General features: G+C 36.0%; 3 protein-coding genes across 4 annotated transcripts; 2 read left to right on the forward strand and 1 right to left on the reverse strand.

Moving 5' to 3' along the window:
• Positions 1–740: 740 nt before the first annotated feature.
• Positions 741–2,754, forward strand: LOC112513181 (F-box/kelch-repeat protein At5g15710-like). The gene has a single exon (XM_025119354.1). It carries the CDS (start codon positions 1,284–1,286, stop codon positions 2,577–2,579), a length of 1,296 nt encoding a protein of 431 aa, XP_024975122.1. The 5' UTR covers positions 741–1,283; the 3' UTR covers positions 2,580–2,754.
• Positions 2,755–3,472: 718 nt separating this feature from the next.
• Positions 3,473–7,051, reverse strand: LOC112513318 (calcium/calmodulin-regulated receptor-like kinase 2). Its single transcript, XM_025119548.1, has 7 exons — positions 6,475–7,051; positions 5,666–5,819; positions 5,435–5,561; positions 4,765–4,847; positions 4,610–4,681; positions 4,323–4,526; positions 3,473–3,934 (listed from the first exon to the last, which is right to left on the reverse strand). Exons 1-7 carry the CDS (start codon positions 6,771–6,773, stop codon positions 3,632–3,634), a joined length of 1,242 nt encoding a protein of 413 aa, XP_024975316.1. The 5' UTR covers positions 6,774–7,051; the 3' UTR covers positions 3,473–3,631.
• A 2,359-nt stretch (positions 7,052–9,410) lies between these two features.
• Positions 9,411–15,206, forward strand: LOC112513320 (transcription factor BIM2-like). 2 transcript variants are annotated; one of them, XM_025119549.1, is made up of 8 exons: positions 9,411–9,566; positions 9,678–9,783; positions 9,871–9,958; positions 10,558–10,627; positions 10,714–10,809; positions 12,644–13,053; positions 13,809–13,938; positions 14,908–15,206. In XM_025119549.1, exons 2-8 carry the CDS (start codon positions 9,690–9,692, stop codon positions 15,019–15,021), a joined length of 1,002 nt encoding a protein of 333 aa, XP_024975317.1. In that variant the 5' UTR covers positions 9,411–9,566; positions 9,678–9,689; the 3' UTR covers positions 15,022–15,206. The 2 variants fall into 2 exon arrangements, with proteins under 2 accessions (XP_024975317.1, XP_024975318.1); XM_025119550.1 differs by having other exon boundaries at positions 10,753–10,809.
• Positions 15,207–15,639: the final 433 nt, after the last annotated feature.

Here is a 15,639-nt window from a genome sequence, read left to right on the forward strand (position 1 = left end):
TATATATATATATATATATATATATATTATCGAGTGAGAATCGAACGAGAATGCTAACTATTTAATTGACTACAAAAACAATCAAATCACTTGTAAAATCACATGTGATTTTATATTAACGGTAAAAAAAGATGTGCATGCGACTTTGACCGTATCTCAAATTGCAGGATAAAATTGCATGAATCACATGTGATTTAATATAAAATCACATATAATTCAATCATTTTCATATATTTCTTTTAAATAGACATCGTTCTTGTTTAAATCCTATCTTCCATATTACATGATTAAAGAAAAAGACAACGCTTTGTCAAGTCACACATAATCAAAAATCATAAGAAATGAATCAAATGAGTGGTGCTTGATTGGTTTGAGCTTGACTCCAAATGTTAAAAATACCTGGAGGTCCCAGGTTCAAATCCAAGAAGGAATAAAAATCCCCATGTGACTATAGAGATTCAAATATGATGACTCTGAACCATCTACAAAACAGGTGGCCGTCCTACAATTAGTCGACTAACCTAACGAGTTGAATATATCGGTTAATAAAAAAATTCATAAGAAATGATAGCGGCAACTTTTGAATTTAAATCAAATGTGTGGGGACATAACAAGAAAAACACACACACATTATTATAATAACACCATTAATTTACGCACTTAAAATCTCTCAACAACTATCTCCAATGGAATCACCACCCATCGCCAAATCATTACTCTCTTTTTTTGTTTCTATCTGCAACTCATCATCTTCATCCTCATTCATATGAACCCTTGATTTCCTGGCTTTAATCTGTTAATGAATCTTTCAAGAAAAAAAAGCAATCCATCCCACCATCAAAGGTAAACTTCCGATCGAGAGTTTATGAATCTTTTTCGTTATAATTCATCGTCCGTACAGTTTCATCTCTTTGAAAGATTCCCAATTTGAAATCCGAGTGAATTTAGGGTTTTTTCTTGTAGAATTTGGTAAACCCACAAGCTGTATATGAAGAAAACAAACCAGTGTTTCCGACTGAGAATTTATGAATCTTTTTCGTTGTAATTCATCGTTCCTACAATTTCATCTATTTGAGAGTTTCCCAATTTGAAATCCGAGTGAATTTAGGGGTTTTTTTTTTCTTGTTGAATTGCGTAAACCCAGAATTGAAATTGGATATTTCTAGCTGTATATGAAGAAAATTTACCTGTTTCGTAATTGGGGAAGATGAAATTAGGGTCTTGATTGAGGTTTCTTGTTTGTTGATTTAGAAAGATTGGTTTTCACGTTAGGCTTTTTGATAATGGTGGTTGGGATTAGGGAGGAATCGTCTGATTCTGGGTCTAGAGATTTAATGACCCAATTGGTTATGATGGGTTGTTCTTTTGGGGGAAGTCGGTCAAGGAATACGAGCCCGATGGCTCGAGCCATAGGATCAAGAAACATTAGCCCATCTAGACAGAAGACAGTCAAGACTAAACCAAGGGGTTTAGATGAAGAAATGATTGCTAAATTTCCCAAAACTCCTCACCCAGATGTTCGAATGGAAGACGATATCTGGGCTATGTTACCCGAAGATTTACTGAATGAAATCCTGGCTCGGGTTCCACCTTTCATGATCTTTCGCCTTCGATCCGTTTGCAAAAGATGGAATTCGATCTTACAAGATAACGGGTTTCTTAAGTTCCATTCTCAAGTTCCATCCCATGGGCCATGCCTTTTAACATTTTGCAAGAATTCACAATCTCAGACACCAAATTGTTCGGTTTTCAGCTTGCCATTGAAACAATGGTACAGAATTCCGTTCACATTCCTGCCCCAATGGGCGTTCTGGATCGTTGGATCATCCGGCGGGCTTGTTTGCTTTTCGGGTCTTGATGGGTTAACTTTTCGAACCTTGGTCTGTAATCCCTTGACACAAAAATGGAGAATCCTACCAAAAATGCATAACAATCAGCAACGACAGTTGAGCATGGTTGTTTACAGAAAGCAAAGATCTTTCAAGATTATTGCTGCAAACGATCTTTATGGTGACAAATCTTTGCCTACCGAAGTTTTCGACTCAAACCTTGGCAGATGGTCCTTGCACCAGAAAATGCCGGCGGTTAACTTTTGCTCATCAAAGATGGCATTTTGTGATTCAAGATTGTATCTTGAAACACTTTCGCCTCTTGGGTTAATGATGTACCAGGTTGACTCAGGGTATTGGGAACATATACCTGCAAAGTTCCCACGATCTTTATTAGACGGGTATTTGGTTGCGGGCACCCAAAAGCGTTTGTTTTTGGTCGGACGAGTCGGGCTTTACAGTACGCTTCAAAGTATGAGGATTTGGGAGTTGGATCATTCAAAACCAATGTGGGTTGAAGTAACAAGAATGCCACCAAGATTCTTTAGAGCTCTTTTGAGGTTATCTGCAGAGCGATTCGAGTGTTTTGGGCAGGATAATTTGATTCTTTTTACGTCGTGGAATCAAGGGAAAGGTCTTCTTTATGATGTCGATAAAAAGCAATGGTCTTGGATTGCTGGTTGTGGTCTTCGGTTGCATAACAGTCAAGTGTGTTTCTATGAGCCAAGATTCGATGCTTCAATCTACTGAAGAAACGGGCAAAGATCAATGTGGGCTCAAGCCTCTTTATGATCGGTTTCTCGACAAGGAGATAGACCGCATGCACAACTGTAAGAAATTTTAGTTTCTTATATTGAAACTCTTGTATACTTCTTGAAAATTGGTTATACTTGCAAGATTTCTCAAGATTGTTAGTCGTTTTGTATTGAAATGTTGTTTGTGACCCTTTTCGTTTGGAGGGTTCTGCTTGCTGGAGAACGTTAGAGCCTAGAGGGTGGTTGTGACCTTTCCCATAGGTCGTCAGTTCAAGTCTTCTCACCGTCATTGGGATTTTTTTTGACTGTTATGTTCAGGATCCCATAAGATTATTCGATGTACCCTCAAACTGGTCTGGACATCCACATTTACAGAAAAAAAAGAACTTGAAAGGGAAGATTTTTTTAGCTTTGTTTGAAGCTTAGAAGTCACCCTAATTGAGGTAGGTTTGGACCTTGCTTACTTGCTAAGCTAGGCTGATGGCATCAAGCATGGATGACATTTTCATCCCAACCACTTTGATCTTCAAGGTTGCGGGTCCCATATACGAATCTAGATGGGACCCGTATTCACGTCATAATTTAGGGTACCTGGGATGACGTCATAAAATTCAGAGGCATCAAACTCCACCATGAATTACAGTCATCGGGAATTCGGGATGGTTGTTTACGCCTTGAAAAGGGTCCGTCCTTAAATGGAAAAAATTGAAGAAATACTTGAATGGTTGTTATTTGAAGTTTGAACCTAGAAACCAAATATTCATTTTGAGTCTACATGATAATATGAATGTTCATTTATATTCATAATGAATATTCATGTATGTTCATTATGAATATGTTGATTCATTGGTTCTCAAATAAACAAAAAAATACTCCAGATAGCAGTTGTCTGATTGAAAACAAAGGCTCATAGTCATTGATTCATTCTGTATCTAATGTCATAATGTGCTTCCATAAAAGCCAATCCAACAGGTCAATCAAATACATCAGAAAATGAACTAAAAGAACACTAGAAAGACTTCAAATTTTTCTTCCATTTCTTGTTCCTCAGCCTTCATTGATGCTGATCATTCTTTTTAACTGATTCTGCTGCACTTCTATGCAACTGACAACCCCTGAGAACTCTTCGCTGCCAAAAGACATGGTGGTGCGACTGTCGGCCTTCATCAGATGCTTCTGATTTAGCTTTGTTATAGCCTGTGAAACCTCTCCAATTGTTGGCCGTTTTCTGGGTGATTTATGCAAACATCTGTGAGCGATGCTAGCCAAGCTTCTCACTTCTTCAAGATCGCAATCTCCGGCAAGTTTCTTGTCGAGGATTTCATCTGCACCGTCTGAACTCATGGCTGCCTTTTTAACAAGAGTTGTAGATTAACGAGTTAAGCTATGCACTTCAGTGCCGCCAAGAGAAATTCTATTTAGTTAAATTATGGCAAACTAGTTGATAAACTAGTTGTTGGCTAGTAAGCTACTCCCTCCATCCCAAAATAATATCCACAATAAAAAAGATACATAGCTTTAGAAATGTGTAATCATTCTGCTTTTTAATTAACTAAATGACAATTTCAAACTTAATAATAAAGGGAGTAATAAATTTCTCCATCTTATAATTAGGGGCATAATTGGAAAAAGATAGAAAAACCCATAGAGCGTATTGAAACGCTACTTGAAGCTTACTAATTGGAAAACCTTGGTGTTGAAATGTAGCAAAATCCTAAAAGAACTATGATGAACTTACTAGATTGACATATTCCGTGAGATTTTGACGCGGGTGAATGGCTGTAATGAGTTCAAAGAGGATAATCCCGAAACTGTAGATGTCGCTCTTTGTTGTGAATTTGTTTGTAGATATATATACAGGATCAATGTAGCCATAAGTGCCTTTAACGCCTGAATTACGACCATCCCAAACCTCTTCTTTCGACAGACCAAAATCAGCAACCTATTTGATCACACCATATTGTAAAAAACTTTTTATGCATACTGGAATGACATGAAACAAGAATCTTAGTAATGGGATCTTGCCTTTGCTCTCATTAAGTGGTCTAGTAATATATTAGCCGATTTCAAATCCCGATGTATGACTGGTGGAACTGCCTGCTCGAAGAATTAATGTATATAAACTTTTATATATAGCCGAAAATGATAAGAAGAAGGAAGGAGCATGTTGATATGTATACCCCATCATGAAGATACTCTATCCCATGTGATATGTCAACAGCAATTTGAAGCCTCTCTCCCCAATTCAAGGTGTCCTTTTCATCTAAGCATGGATTCAAAGCAAAATCATAATGATAAGTTTGAGATGGGGGTAGTTAATGGCAAACTAGCTGATAAGCTAGTTGTTGGCTGATAAGCTAGTCAGGAAAGTTGGCTGATAAGCTAGTTAAGAAAATTGGATGTTGGTTGGTGAACTAGTCATGTTTGGTAAAAACTAGCTGATAAGTTAGACAACAATGTAAAATGATCTAAAAGGATATGTTAAAAAGTTAATTGAAAAAAATAGGGAGCATAATTGGAAAAAGTGGAAAAAATCCACTAGAGCTTATTGAAATGCTACTTGAAGTAACTTATCAAAAAGCTAGGTACGACTAATAGGACTGGGCTTTTTCAATAAGCTCAAAAAAATAAGCTAGCGTAAACATGGCCTAATTGTCATCACATGGTTCCAAAGTAGAATTATACTAATTAGTTTGTAGAGAATTGGGTTTGTAAGCTCCTTATAAGCTCAAAGTTGTGGGCTACCAATAATTTCTACCATGGTTTTAAGTTAGAATTCGAAGTTATTGGTCAACCTGCTGCAAGAAAGAAAAGAAACCCAAAGATCAAGAAACTAGTGAATCAACTTACCATATAGAAAGTTTGCCAAGCTTCCATTCTTCATGTATTCATAAATCAACATGTGTTGCCCTTTATCTACGCAATACCCTGCTAGATTCACCAAATTTCTATGATGCAGCCTTCCTAAAAGAGATACCTGCAAATAGGCATCCAAGTCTTATAAGACAAAACAGCAAGAAATACTTTTCTGGGTGGTTAAAGAGTTGATTGTGGTGATTAAGCCAATGGGTTGGACCTTACCTCGGTTTGAAACTCTTTCTCTCCTTGTTTGGAATCAGAAGCTAGAGCTTTCACAGCAACAACTTCACCAGCAGGCATCACTGCTTTGTATACAGGACCAAAAGATCCTTGTCCCAATATGGTTGTAAAGTTTTTCGTGGCTTTTTGGACGTCCCTGAAAAGTATATGGGTCAGACAGACTTAAAGGCCGTGTTTCACAACGATAAGCTAGCTTATTTTTGAGCTTAATGAGAGAGTCTAGTTTGTTTAGCCATAAGCTGGCTTTTAGACAAAGCTACTTCAAGTCCTCAACTAGCGTTTCAATAAGCTTCAGGAGCTCTTTCCCATTTTCTTTTCCCAAATATGCCCCTCTATTGAGAATGCCCATAAATTTTAGTGTATGCGTCTTTCTTTCTTTCTAGTTTTATTGCTATTTCTCACTCATATCTAACTTTTCAAATTTTAGCAAATATGCATTCCTCCTTTTTACACACTTTTCACTAACCGGGGTGGTTAAGGAAACCACCACTCTACTGTTTAGGATAGAGGTCAGATCTGCATACATTTTAACCCCATCTCTAGGTAGGATATACCAGGCTCGTTTGGTTTGGTTTAGAATGCCACAACCTATTTTGGTCTGAAATTTTGCACCTTTGAACTTTTAAGGGGGAGGGCGTCAAGTTTTTTCCGGTTACTTCTACATAAAGAGTATATAACTGCACCAGAAAACAATAGAACTCCTCTTGTCTTATACATTTACCAATAGGTTTCATTCTATAGAAAGAAAGTTAATAGATAGTAACAGATAAAAAGCTGTAAAAAACACATACCTGTAAGAGTATTTCAGTAGGCCAGATACTGATGCCAGTCTCTCTTTACCATTATTGCGTGTAGCGAGTGGTGAAGTTTTCACAGGATAAGTTGACAGTTTAACAGTTACAGGGTTGGAGAAGGATTCACTCAAGATAGTACCACTTTTATGTATAGGGGGTGCAAATGCAGAGCATTTTCGAAGATGAGAGCGTCTTTTATACCATCTTATGCCAAATAATACGAGTGTTGCTATAAGTATGCCAACAGTCAGACCGACAGAGACGCCGATGATTACTAAATCAGTTTTGTGAACCATATTATTGATCCCTTTGCACTATCAATAAGAACATCTTGCAAGGAACTGCTTCAGGTTTATATCATCAAAACGAAAGTTCAGTTTACCATTGACTCATATAAGAAAACAATTTAGATGAAAACTTATGGTTATTCTCACAGAAATGATGATATGATCTTCCGTTTTTTGGCAGAAAGCTCATGTTTGGCAACCATAAGCTACCTTCTTTTTGAGCTTATTGAAAAAGTCCCATTTGGTTTAAAATCCAATGGCCTTTTCCACATTTTTCCAATTATACCCTTGTATTTTCCACTTGTCATCTAACTTATCAACCAGTTTTTCCCAAACATGTCTAGTTTACCGGCTAGCTTAGCAATTAACAGACAACTTTTCAGCTAACAACTAGCTTATCTGCCAACAACTATCTAGTCTTATCATTTGGTGTCATATTTAGCGAACTTACATTGATGAAACAATATCCTTTTGCATATTACAACCATTAATTTTGTGGGAACTATTATCATATACACCAATAGATATCATCATTAATCATGACAACAAAATCATGATTAAGAGCAAAGGAATCATAGAACAATTAAGCAAAACAAGTTAATGATGAGATTATTTTATGCTTATAGACGAACTTTACACGAAATGCTTTTGAAAGACGACAAATGTCCCATGATCCTTCATTAGATCATAACCGAAAATCAAAATTGGCATAAATCAAATTGAAGCTGGTTTCTACTAGTTTCAAAATCACAATGAACTGTCATGAACCTAGCTCTGTGAGGAATTTCATCGAACAGACGGAGGGAGGGTTTATCAGATTACTCCTTTTCTCCCATACATCATGGTTTAATCTTTATCAAATCTCCCTCTTATCTCATGAGAATCAAGCTATATTTAAAACCAGGTTCCCAAATTTACTCTGTTCTTAAACCCACATAGATAAAAGTAAGAAAAACCCATCGATGAAGCCCAAAAAGAAGAAATGGATAAACAAATAACAAGAATTGATGAGGGAAAAATAGGAAAGAATGTTGAGAAAAAAGGAGCAAACCTGTTCATCAGATACTACATTGGTGGATGGCTGATCAAGAAACAAGAAGAAGAATGAAGCGGTCAAAGATAGGAAATTTGCATTTAGTGGAAAACCTATATTGACTCAGATACCGCCATTGCCGGATTGGCCGTGGAAATTGATGTGTTCTTCTTGTCCTTATGATTGACGTCAAGTGTGTTGGGGTTCTCATCATTTTGATTTTCAAGATTTCTTGCTTCAACAATGCATCCATCGTCTAGTTACAAAATTTCTAAGGAATTTGTATCAACATGACCCACACCCCAATTTAAATAAATACAATCTTTGATTTAAATTTAAATTTAACCGACCTGTGTGATTGCTCCAAAAATTAAAAGTCTTTAGAGATCTCAATTTTAAATCTAAGGAGAAATAAAAATTCCCATGTAGTCGGTGACTCTGGACTACCCGCAATGCATGTGGTATCACATACAGGTTGGATATTCAGTTTAAGATGAAAATTTTAATTTCTAAACCATAAGGATGAAAATCAAAATTATTAGCAAACCATAGTGACGGAAATTGTAATTACATATAAAAGTATAATCAATTTAATTGATATTTTTATATAATAAATTGTATTAAAATAAAACCAACTTTATTTGATATTTTTAAAACCCTGTTTTATTTTGCGGGTCCATGTATAGTTTTAAAACTTAGTTATATTTTTATGTAATTTACATATTTTATAACTGTGTTTTTGGACCAGTTTATGAATAGTTCGATTAATTTTATGGATCCTGAAGATAACAGTCAGCAAAATTTAGTAGATTTAAGAAGACCCGAACTAACAACCTATGAAAATGAGCCCCGAAACCTACCTTTAGGTTTGAAAAATAATCAGATTAGGCTTTTAAGCTAGTTTTCTTTCGGCTTACCGGACTTTTCATATACTAATTATTTAAACTATAACTGTTTTTTATTAAGAAAACCCAGAAGGGTACTCGCACAATGCAACGAGATACATTTCGATCTTAATGTTTCGTTTTTTTTCTTTATTTTCGTCGATATTATAATACGGTTCTATGTGGTTTTGAGAAAACGATAATGTTTTTATTATTTATAAAATATAAATTTGAAACAAAAATTTCTAGATATTTTGTTGTATTGTTTTTAATTATAATTTAATTGAGGTTTAATAATGGAGTAATTTATTTTCTGATTTAATCATGTAATTTTTTTATAAAATTTATAATTAAGTATTATGTTAGAACTCAATGATTATCCTAATTATATCTTATATTTTTTATATTTAAAATGAGAATTTTATCATGTATTTGATTATGTTATCTACAACTAGTTACACAAATTCAAATATAAAGCTCTAACAAGTTATATTTACGTATAATTTACTTGTAATATTAAATAATATGAATTAATATTTTATACATTAAAAAATAATTTTTAAAAGTTTTAAATAAATGAAGCCAAGGACGTTATTCGTACAAGCCCGAAAGTTAATAAATTTGCGGGTCAAATAATAAAACGCGATTGATGTTAATGTGCGCACCCCGGCGTATTTTATGGCGCAGCATTACCACCATAAAATTTGTCCTTAATGGAAAAAAAGAATCAAGCTAGGGCTTTTCAGTAACCCGTACAGTTGTACCGTTCCCATTCCTCCGGTCCACTTCGAATCCATTCAATTTAAACCACCGTACTCCTCCGCCGTAGCGACTTCCATCGCCACCGCTGGCCAGCAGCTCCATCTCTATCCCGTCTCTTAACCTGTAGGTTTCTTTCCATATCTATATCCGTGCTTGTGCGTGTTGTGTGAGTGTGTTTTGTTTGTGTTAATTGCGCCATTTAGGTGATGGTGGAATTTTGTGTATATTCATAAGGAATCGGAGCTGATGGTAAGGACTGTGAAGAATCATCATCATCAAGAAGAAGAAGAGGATGACGAAGATTTCATTTCTAGAACCACTGATGGTTCCTCACAGAAAGGTTTTCTTTTTTCATCTATACATACATGCATTATGTATCTAGATGTGTGCATGCATAATTGAAATTTAAGTTTTTAATTGAATGTAGATGGAAGGAGGAATGATCAGAAGGCGAGCTCTCATCGTTCTAAGCATTCTGAGACGGAGCAGCGTCGAAGGAGTAAAATTAACGAGAGGCATGCATGCTCGATTTTTCGTCATTTTAGTTTAATGATTATTATATTTTGTTACATACACATGCTTTTTAAACAAAGGATTAAAGAAATGGGTTAATTGTGTGCTTATTGATATCGCTGATTTGGCATGTGGGTGTCTCTATTGGGATTGCACAAACTTGTTTGGGTAAATGCTAAAGCGGGTGGGGGAAAATCTATTGGATTCCTTAACTTGATAAATTCATTAAGGGATTCAATTTCTTTTCTTTAAGCGAGATAAAACCATCTAGGTCTGAAATAATTGTCTTTTCAGACAGAAATGAATTGAGGAAAAGGATTATTGTAGTGTCATCTATTCTGATGATTGGGGAGATGTTTATTGAGATTTGTCCTCACAATTGTTGGTGAGTGTTAGCTGATAAAAAGATATATTCTCATAGGACCATGTATAACCCTTATTTATAAAACAAATATTCCAACTCCATGCTTTTGCTATGGGGAATATAAAAGGTTCCACATGTAACATGATGCATTCCTTTAACTGTGATGCAACTTATTCTAGAACAAACTTTCATATACTACGTTGTTATGTGTGAAGCTGATAATCTTGGATTATGTAGATTTCAGATTTTGAGAGACCTCATTCCTCAAAATGACCAGAAAAGAGACAGAGCTTCATTCTTGTTGGAGGTTTGTATTCTTGCTGTTTTATACAACTTCTCTTGTAGCTTCTTGATGCTTGAGTTTGACTTTGGGAGTGTTTTTGGTGAACGTAGGTCATACAATACATCCAGTTTTTACAAGAAAAATTGCAGGTGTATGAAGGAGCATATCAAGGTTGGAGTCCAGAGCCCACAAAATTGATGCCATGGGTATAATCTATAGTCATCATATCTGCATTTTGTTACTGTGATATTCTTACTTGTCAGGGTAGAAATTGTGCCTTGTCGTTTTTAATGGATTATTTTAGCAATAAACTTTTTGAGTCCTACATCTTTATGTTCATTTGTTACTGGGTGAGGTTGTCAATTTTTTTGGCAATTGGTGGTGGCTCTGTTTTTGTTTTTCCAAGTTCCAACTACAGGGTCTTGGAAGGTCTAATGTATTATGCATCTGTCACCATTGTAGGGTTTAGGAAGGGTCCAATGTATACATTGATTTGGCTCATATTTTATCAATCCAAGCCAATGAAGAATAAGGAAAAACAATGTAAGATTAAGAAAAAGGAAAACAGAAGATACAATGAAAGATGGAAAAAAGATTCTTGATGTCTTGTGATATTAGATTTTAGGCTCTGTTTATTCATTATTTGACATGTTGACTCTTTATATTTGTTGGTCTTTTATGAAGCATGCGTGGCAAGTGCAAGAGCTGTTATGAGCTCATCTGCTTGTTTTAGATCACCTCTTAACAGAGTTTTAAAAGTACTTCTCTACTCTTACTAAAGGACATTGTTTTTTATGAGCTTTTGGAATTTTTACTAGCAACCTTTTTATGCCATGGTCGAAAACCAGATCTTGTTATAGCATTTTGTTGGTTGCTGAGGTTTAAATAGGCTTTTGCTGAATTGGGTTATGTCCTGAAATAGCATTGGATTGGTTTGATACAATTTATCTTTTAAAAGTAAAAATTGATGCCACCATAAAATATTAGTTATAAATCATCCCAAGTTATGGTATATAAGAGCATCTCCAACAACTATGCTATTTTAGAAGTTCTGGAATTTTGGAAAAGTTTGCTCCAACAGCTATGCTAAACTCTCCTCTAAAATAGAGAAGAAAAGGGAGAGAATGAAGAAATCCCTGAATTTAGAAAAAGAAAGAGAAAATATAGCATACCTGTTGGAGATGCTCTGAGTGAAGCTTAGAACTGCCTATAAGAAATGGAAGTGATAATTCACAGTTGTATATATTTTTTCTTATTCTTTGTTCGTATGTTAGATATGTACACTAAAACACGGTATAGACTCAATAGAACAGATTCTGCAGCCCTAGCTAGCTAATGATGGAAGCCATGGGAAGGAAGGGGGGAAAGCAGCACCAGAAATATAATGGCAACCTTAGACATGCCTGATTGAGCCGTCCTTATAACCAAAGAGTTTATAGTAGTGGTTTTGATAGTTCCAGTTTGTGATATCTCTAATTAAGCATCTGGCAAAGTGTTTATTGTTTTCCTTTAATGATTGATGGCAGATTTAAGAGTTACTTTGTCCCGTAAAGATTACCAGTGTTTACGCTGGGAGTCAAATCACATCACCTCACAACTCCAAAACTGACATGATGTTCAATTTTGAGAAAATATTTGCAATAACGTTCCATCGTACATGAATTGCCGCAGACAAAAAAATGTGTTAAAAAATTGTAGAAGTTGAACATGACCAACACAATGTACTATCTGGATTCTGATAATGGAGCCCGTTTAGGTGTATAGAAAATGGTTATAGATTAAATGAAAGAGTGGATATTCATTTCATGCAGACGATTGTAACTGGAACCAGGCTATTGTAACTTCTATTGAGTTATGTTGAGCGCATGCCGTTCATTGAATTATGTTAAGTTGATTAAGTTATTGCTTCATCCCATAAAACTGTGAGAATCAGGTGACCAGGTTGAAGGTTTTTCTTAAAAACAACGTGCTCTGTGATTGTATGTATTATATCATTATTGCATGGAGATATATTAATCAGCAATTTTTTTTTTCGAACAGAGAGGAAATTGCGGTGCAGATAACTTTGCTGATCAATCTCCACCCATAAAAAATGGTTCTGTTGATGAGGGTAATATTGTTTTCGCCCCAGCACTGCTGACAAATGTACAGAACTTGGTAGAATCTGACTTGAATGGCTCTGCTGGCTTCAAAGCAACAGATCATGGGGCTGCTCGAGCAGTTTCCATGGATGTACCATTGCAGCAAAATACATTTGAGGCCGAGCCTACCCACACTTCTCAGGGATCTTTTCCTGACGTTGAGCTCTTGGCTTCCCAATCACGAACACAACCTTGGAATGCCAGGCCTGTATCAAGTGAGGGTGCTATTCAAAGCTGCACCCCAAGTGAGATGGAAGAATTGAAGATGCAAAGGGAAGAAGCTAGCATCTCAAATGCCTATTCCAAGGGGTGAGCATCTGCTTTAATTTCTTAGGTTCATCATTTTTTGAGTTCAGATATAGGATATGTTAAGAGTTCCATATCGGTACACTTGGACCTATTTTTCCCATTATGTGTTGGAACCTCCATCCTCTCCTCAAGGGCTCCTTTGGAGATAGTAATCTAAAGGGTCCCACATATTGTCACATGGTATCAAAGTCAATTTCTACCACTCTTGGGACTAGACATTTTGGGACAATCCGTGCGCGTTTAGCCCCCACTCAACACTTTGAGACAATAGTCTTTGTTGGAGGGGGCGTGTTAGCGTCCCACTTTGACCTATTTCTCCCAATATATCTTGGAATCTCCATTTTCTCCTCAAGGGTTCTTTTGGAGAGGGTAATCTAAAAGGGTTTCACATATTCACACAGGATAATACTTGTTAGCCATCACGACAATTTTTTTTCTTATGTCAGCCACGTAGGTGGCCGCTATGTGATTGCTTTTGTTGGACATGTTGTCTGTTTGATTTTGATCTGATTTCGCATGAATGCCTAACATCCCAAATTTATGAAAGGTGGCAATATTACGTTCATCTCCTAGATTATATCGATATGGTTCTTTAAGTGTCATGTACAACTGTTTGCCTATTTAGATGGTTACTCAGTCCATAGTAGGTGGGAATGGGATATATAAGTATATAACTCTTCATCTGCACATAAAATCCTGTAGCCCATTTCATTGTAATGAACTGTAATTTATAGATTTGATTTGGTGTTCCACAGGCTTTTGAATAATCTAACCCAGGCACTGGGTTCTTCCGGAGTTGATTTATCACAAGCCTGTATTTCTGTGCAATTTGATATCAGAAAAAGGGCAAGCAGTGGAGCAACTTCAACATCATTCAGTGTCAAGGTCAATGAAAACCTTATTGCAGTCATACCTTTTGTTTAGCCTTTCTTTGATCCTTATCTATGATCCTGCCTTTGAATTGTTTGGTTCTATTATTGAGCAAGCGTGGGCTTTCGTGAATCCTTCCCCGATGGAATTGCTTTGTTTCATTAAATTACTCCCGTTATCCCAAAATAAGTGTCTACAATAAAAAAATGTACTCCGTTTCAGAAATATAATCATTACATATTTAGTTAACTGAATGACAATTTTACCTTTACACACAGTTTTATAAATGTATAATTATTCCACTGAAGAATTTCTCCATCTCATCAGTTGTACATCTTTTGTGTCATATGAGGAAACTACTTATTGGAGCCTAGTCAGGCTATTATTAGGTCGTACTTTTTCGAAGAAACCCATTTTTTGAAGGACAAAAGCAAATAGTTACATCCCTTTGATCTTTAGGGTGCATTTGGTATTGCGGGACAGGACCGTACAAAAACTTGTCTCACGTGTGGCACAACCAATATTAGATGGGGATTGTATAGGACAACTGGGACAAAAATGCATTTTTTCTGTCCCACCAAAAATAGTTGGAACAAAACTAGGGAGGTGGGACAAGATTGGTAATTTACTAAACTACTCATGTCAAATTAAAACCCCCAAAACCTTCCACAATTCTTTCACCTGCGAAACTCACTTTTGCCTGTTCTGGCCGCATACCAAATGCACCTTTAGGTTATCTGATTCACAGAAACAACTGCTCTACTATTTTTTGGGGTAGAGGACAGTTTTGCATTTATCCCACCCCTTCTCATGACCCTACTCTTGAGTGGGAGATACTGTGTCGGTTTGGTTAGGTTATCTTGGTTCTATATTTTGCATAACGATATTTTCTCTTGCTACACTTTTAGTAGTTGCTTTATAAAAAATTGTAGACCATTATTACCTTTTCTTACGGGTTGATTAATTAACACACGGGGCATTCAGGATCATGATTTTCTATCTCCTGGTAATCAAGCAACGACACATTGTGCGGTTAGGAATGGAGATGACGTCTGCAATCAAGCACATAAGAGGCCGAGGACCGAACAAAACCAGTAATTACTCTTTCCCATTCATCATTTCATTGTTGTCAAGTTTTTTCAGTACGAAATACGGTATGTTGTTTCGTTTGTACATGTTTATGCACGTAGAAAATGGCCAAAATTGTTTCGGAATGTATTTATGTTATTTGTAGTCATAGGATTTCATTGCATATTAGAGATTTGAGACAACTTTTTGATTCATTTTGTTTGGAGAGAAGAAGAGAAAAAAGGGATGAAATGAAGTCACCATTTGTGAAAGTGTACTCATTTTCCTGTGTAAATCACCAAGGAAAATTGCTTCATAGTTTGTATGGGTTAAGTTGTCTGTCTTGATGAATTTACCTGTCTAAAGGACGGGAGACTGGTGGGGTGAGACATAGACAGACCCATTGTAGAGCATATAGTGGCCCGTGCTACCGTATTGTTCATCCATTGTAGTGTAAAAAATTAGTGTCGTGAAAAGTGTCGCCATATATATTTTGAAACTACAATAAGAATACAAGTTTTTTTTGTTAGTTGGTTTGCAAGGCTTTTCTTCCACCATAGACCCGAGTTCGAATTCTGTTAGTGTAATTTTCTTAGTTTTTTGTATTTATTTTGATTGGAACTTGGTGATGTCGTAAATGTTGGTAAC

The sequence above is a fragment of the Cynara cardunculus genome (genome assembly GCF_001531365.2).
Source record: "Cynara cardunculus var. scolymus isolate 2C chromosome LG 5, CcrdV1, whole genome shotgun sequence".
In the NCBI taxonomy this organism is placed as follows: Eukaryota; Viridiplantae; Streptophyta; class Magnoliopsida; order Asterales; family Asteraceae; genus Cynara; species Cynara cardunculus.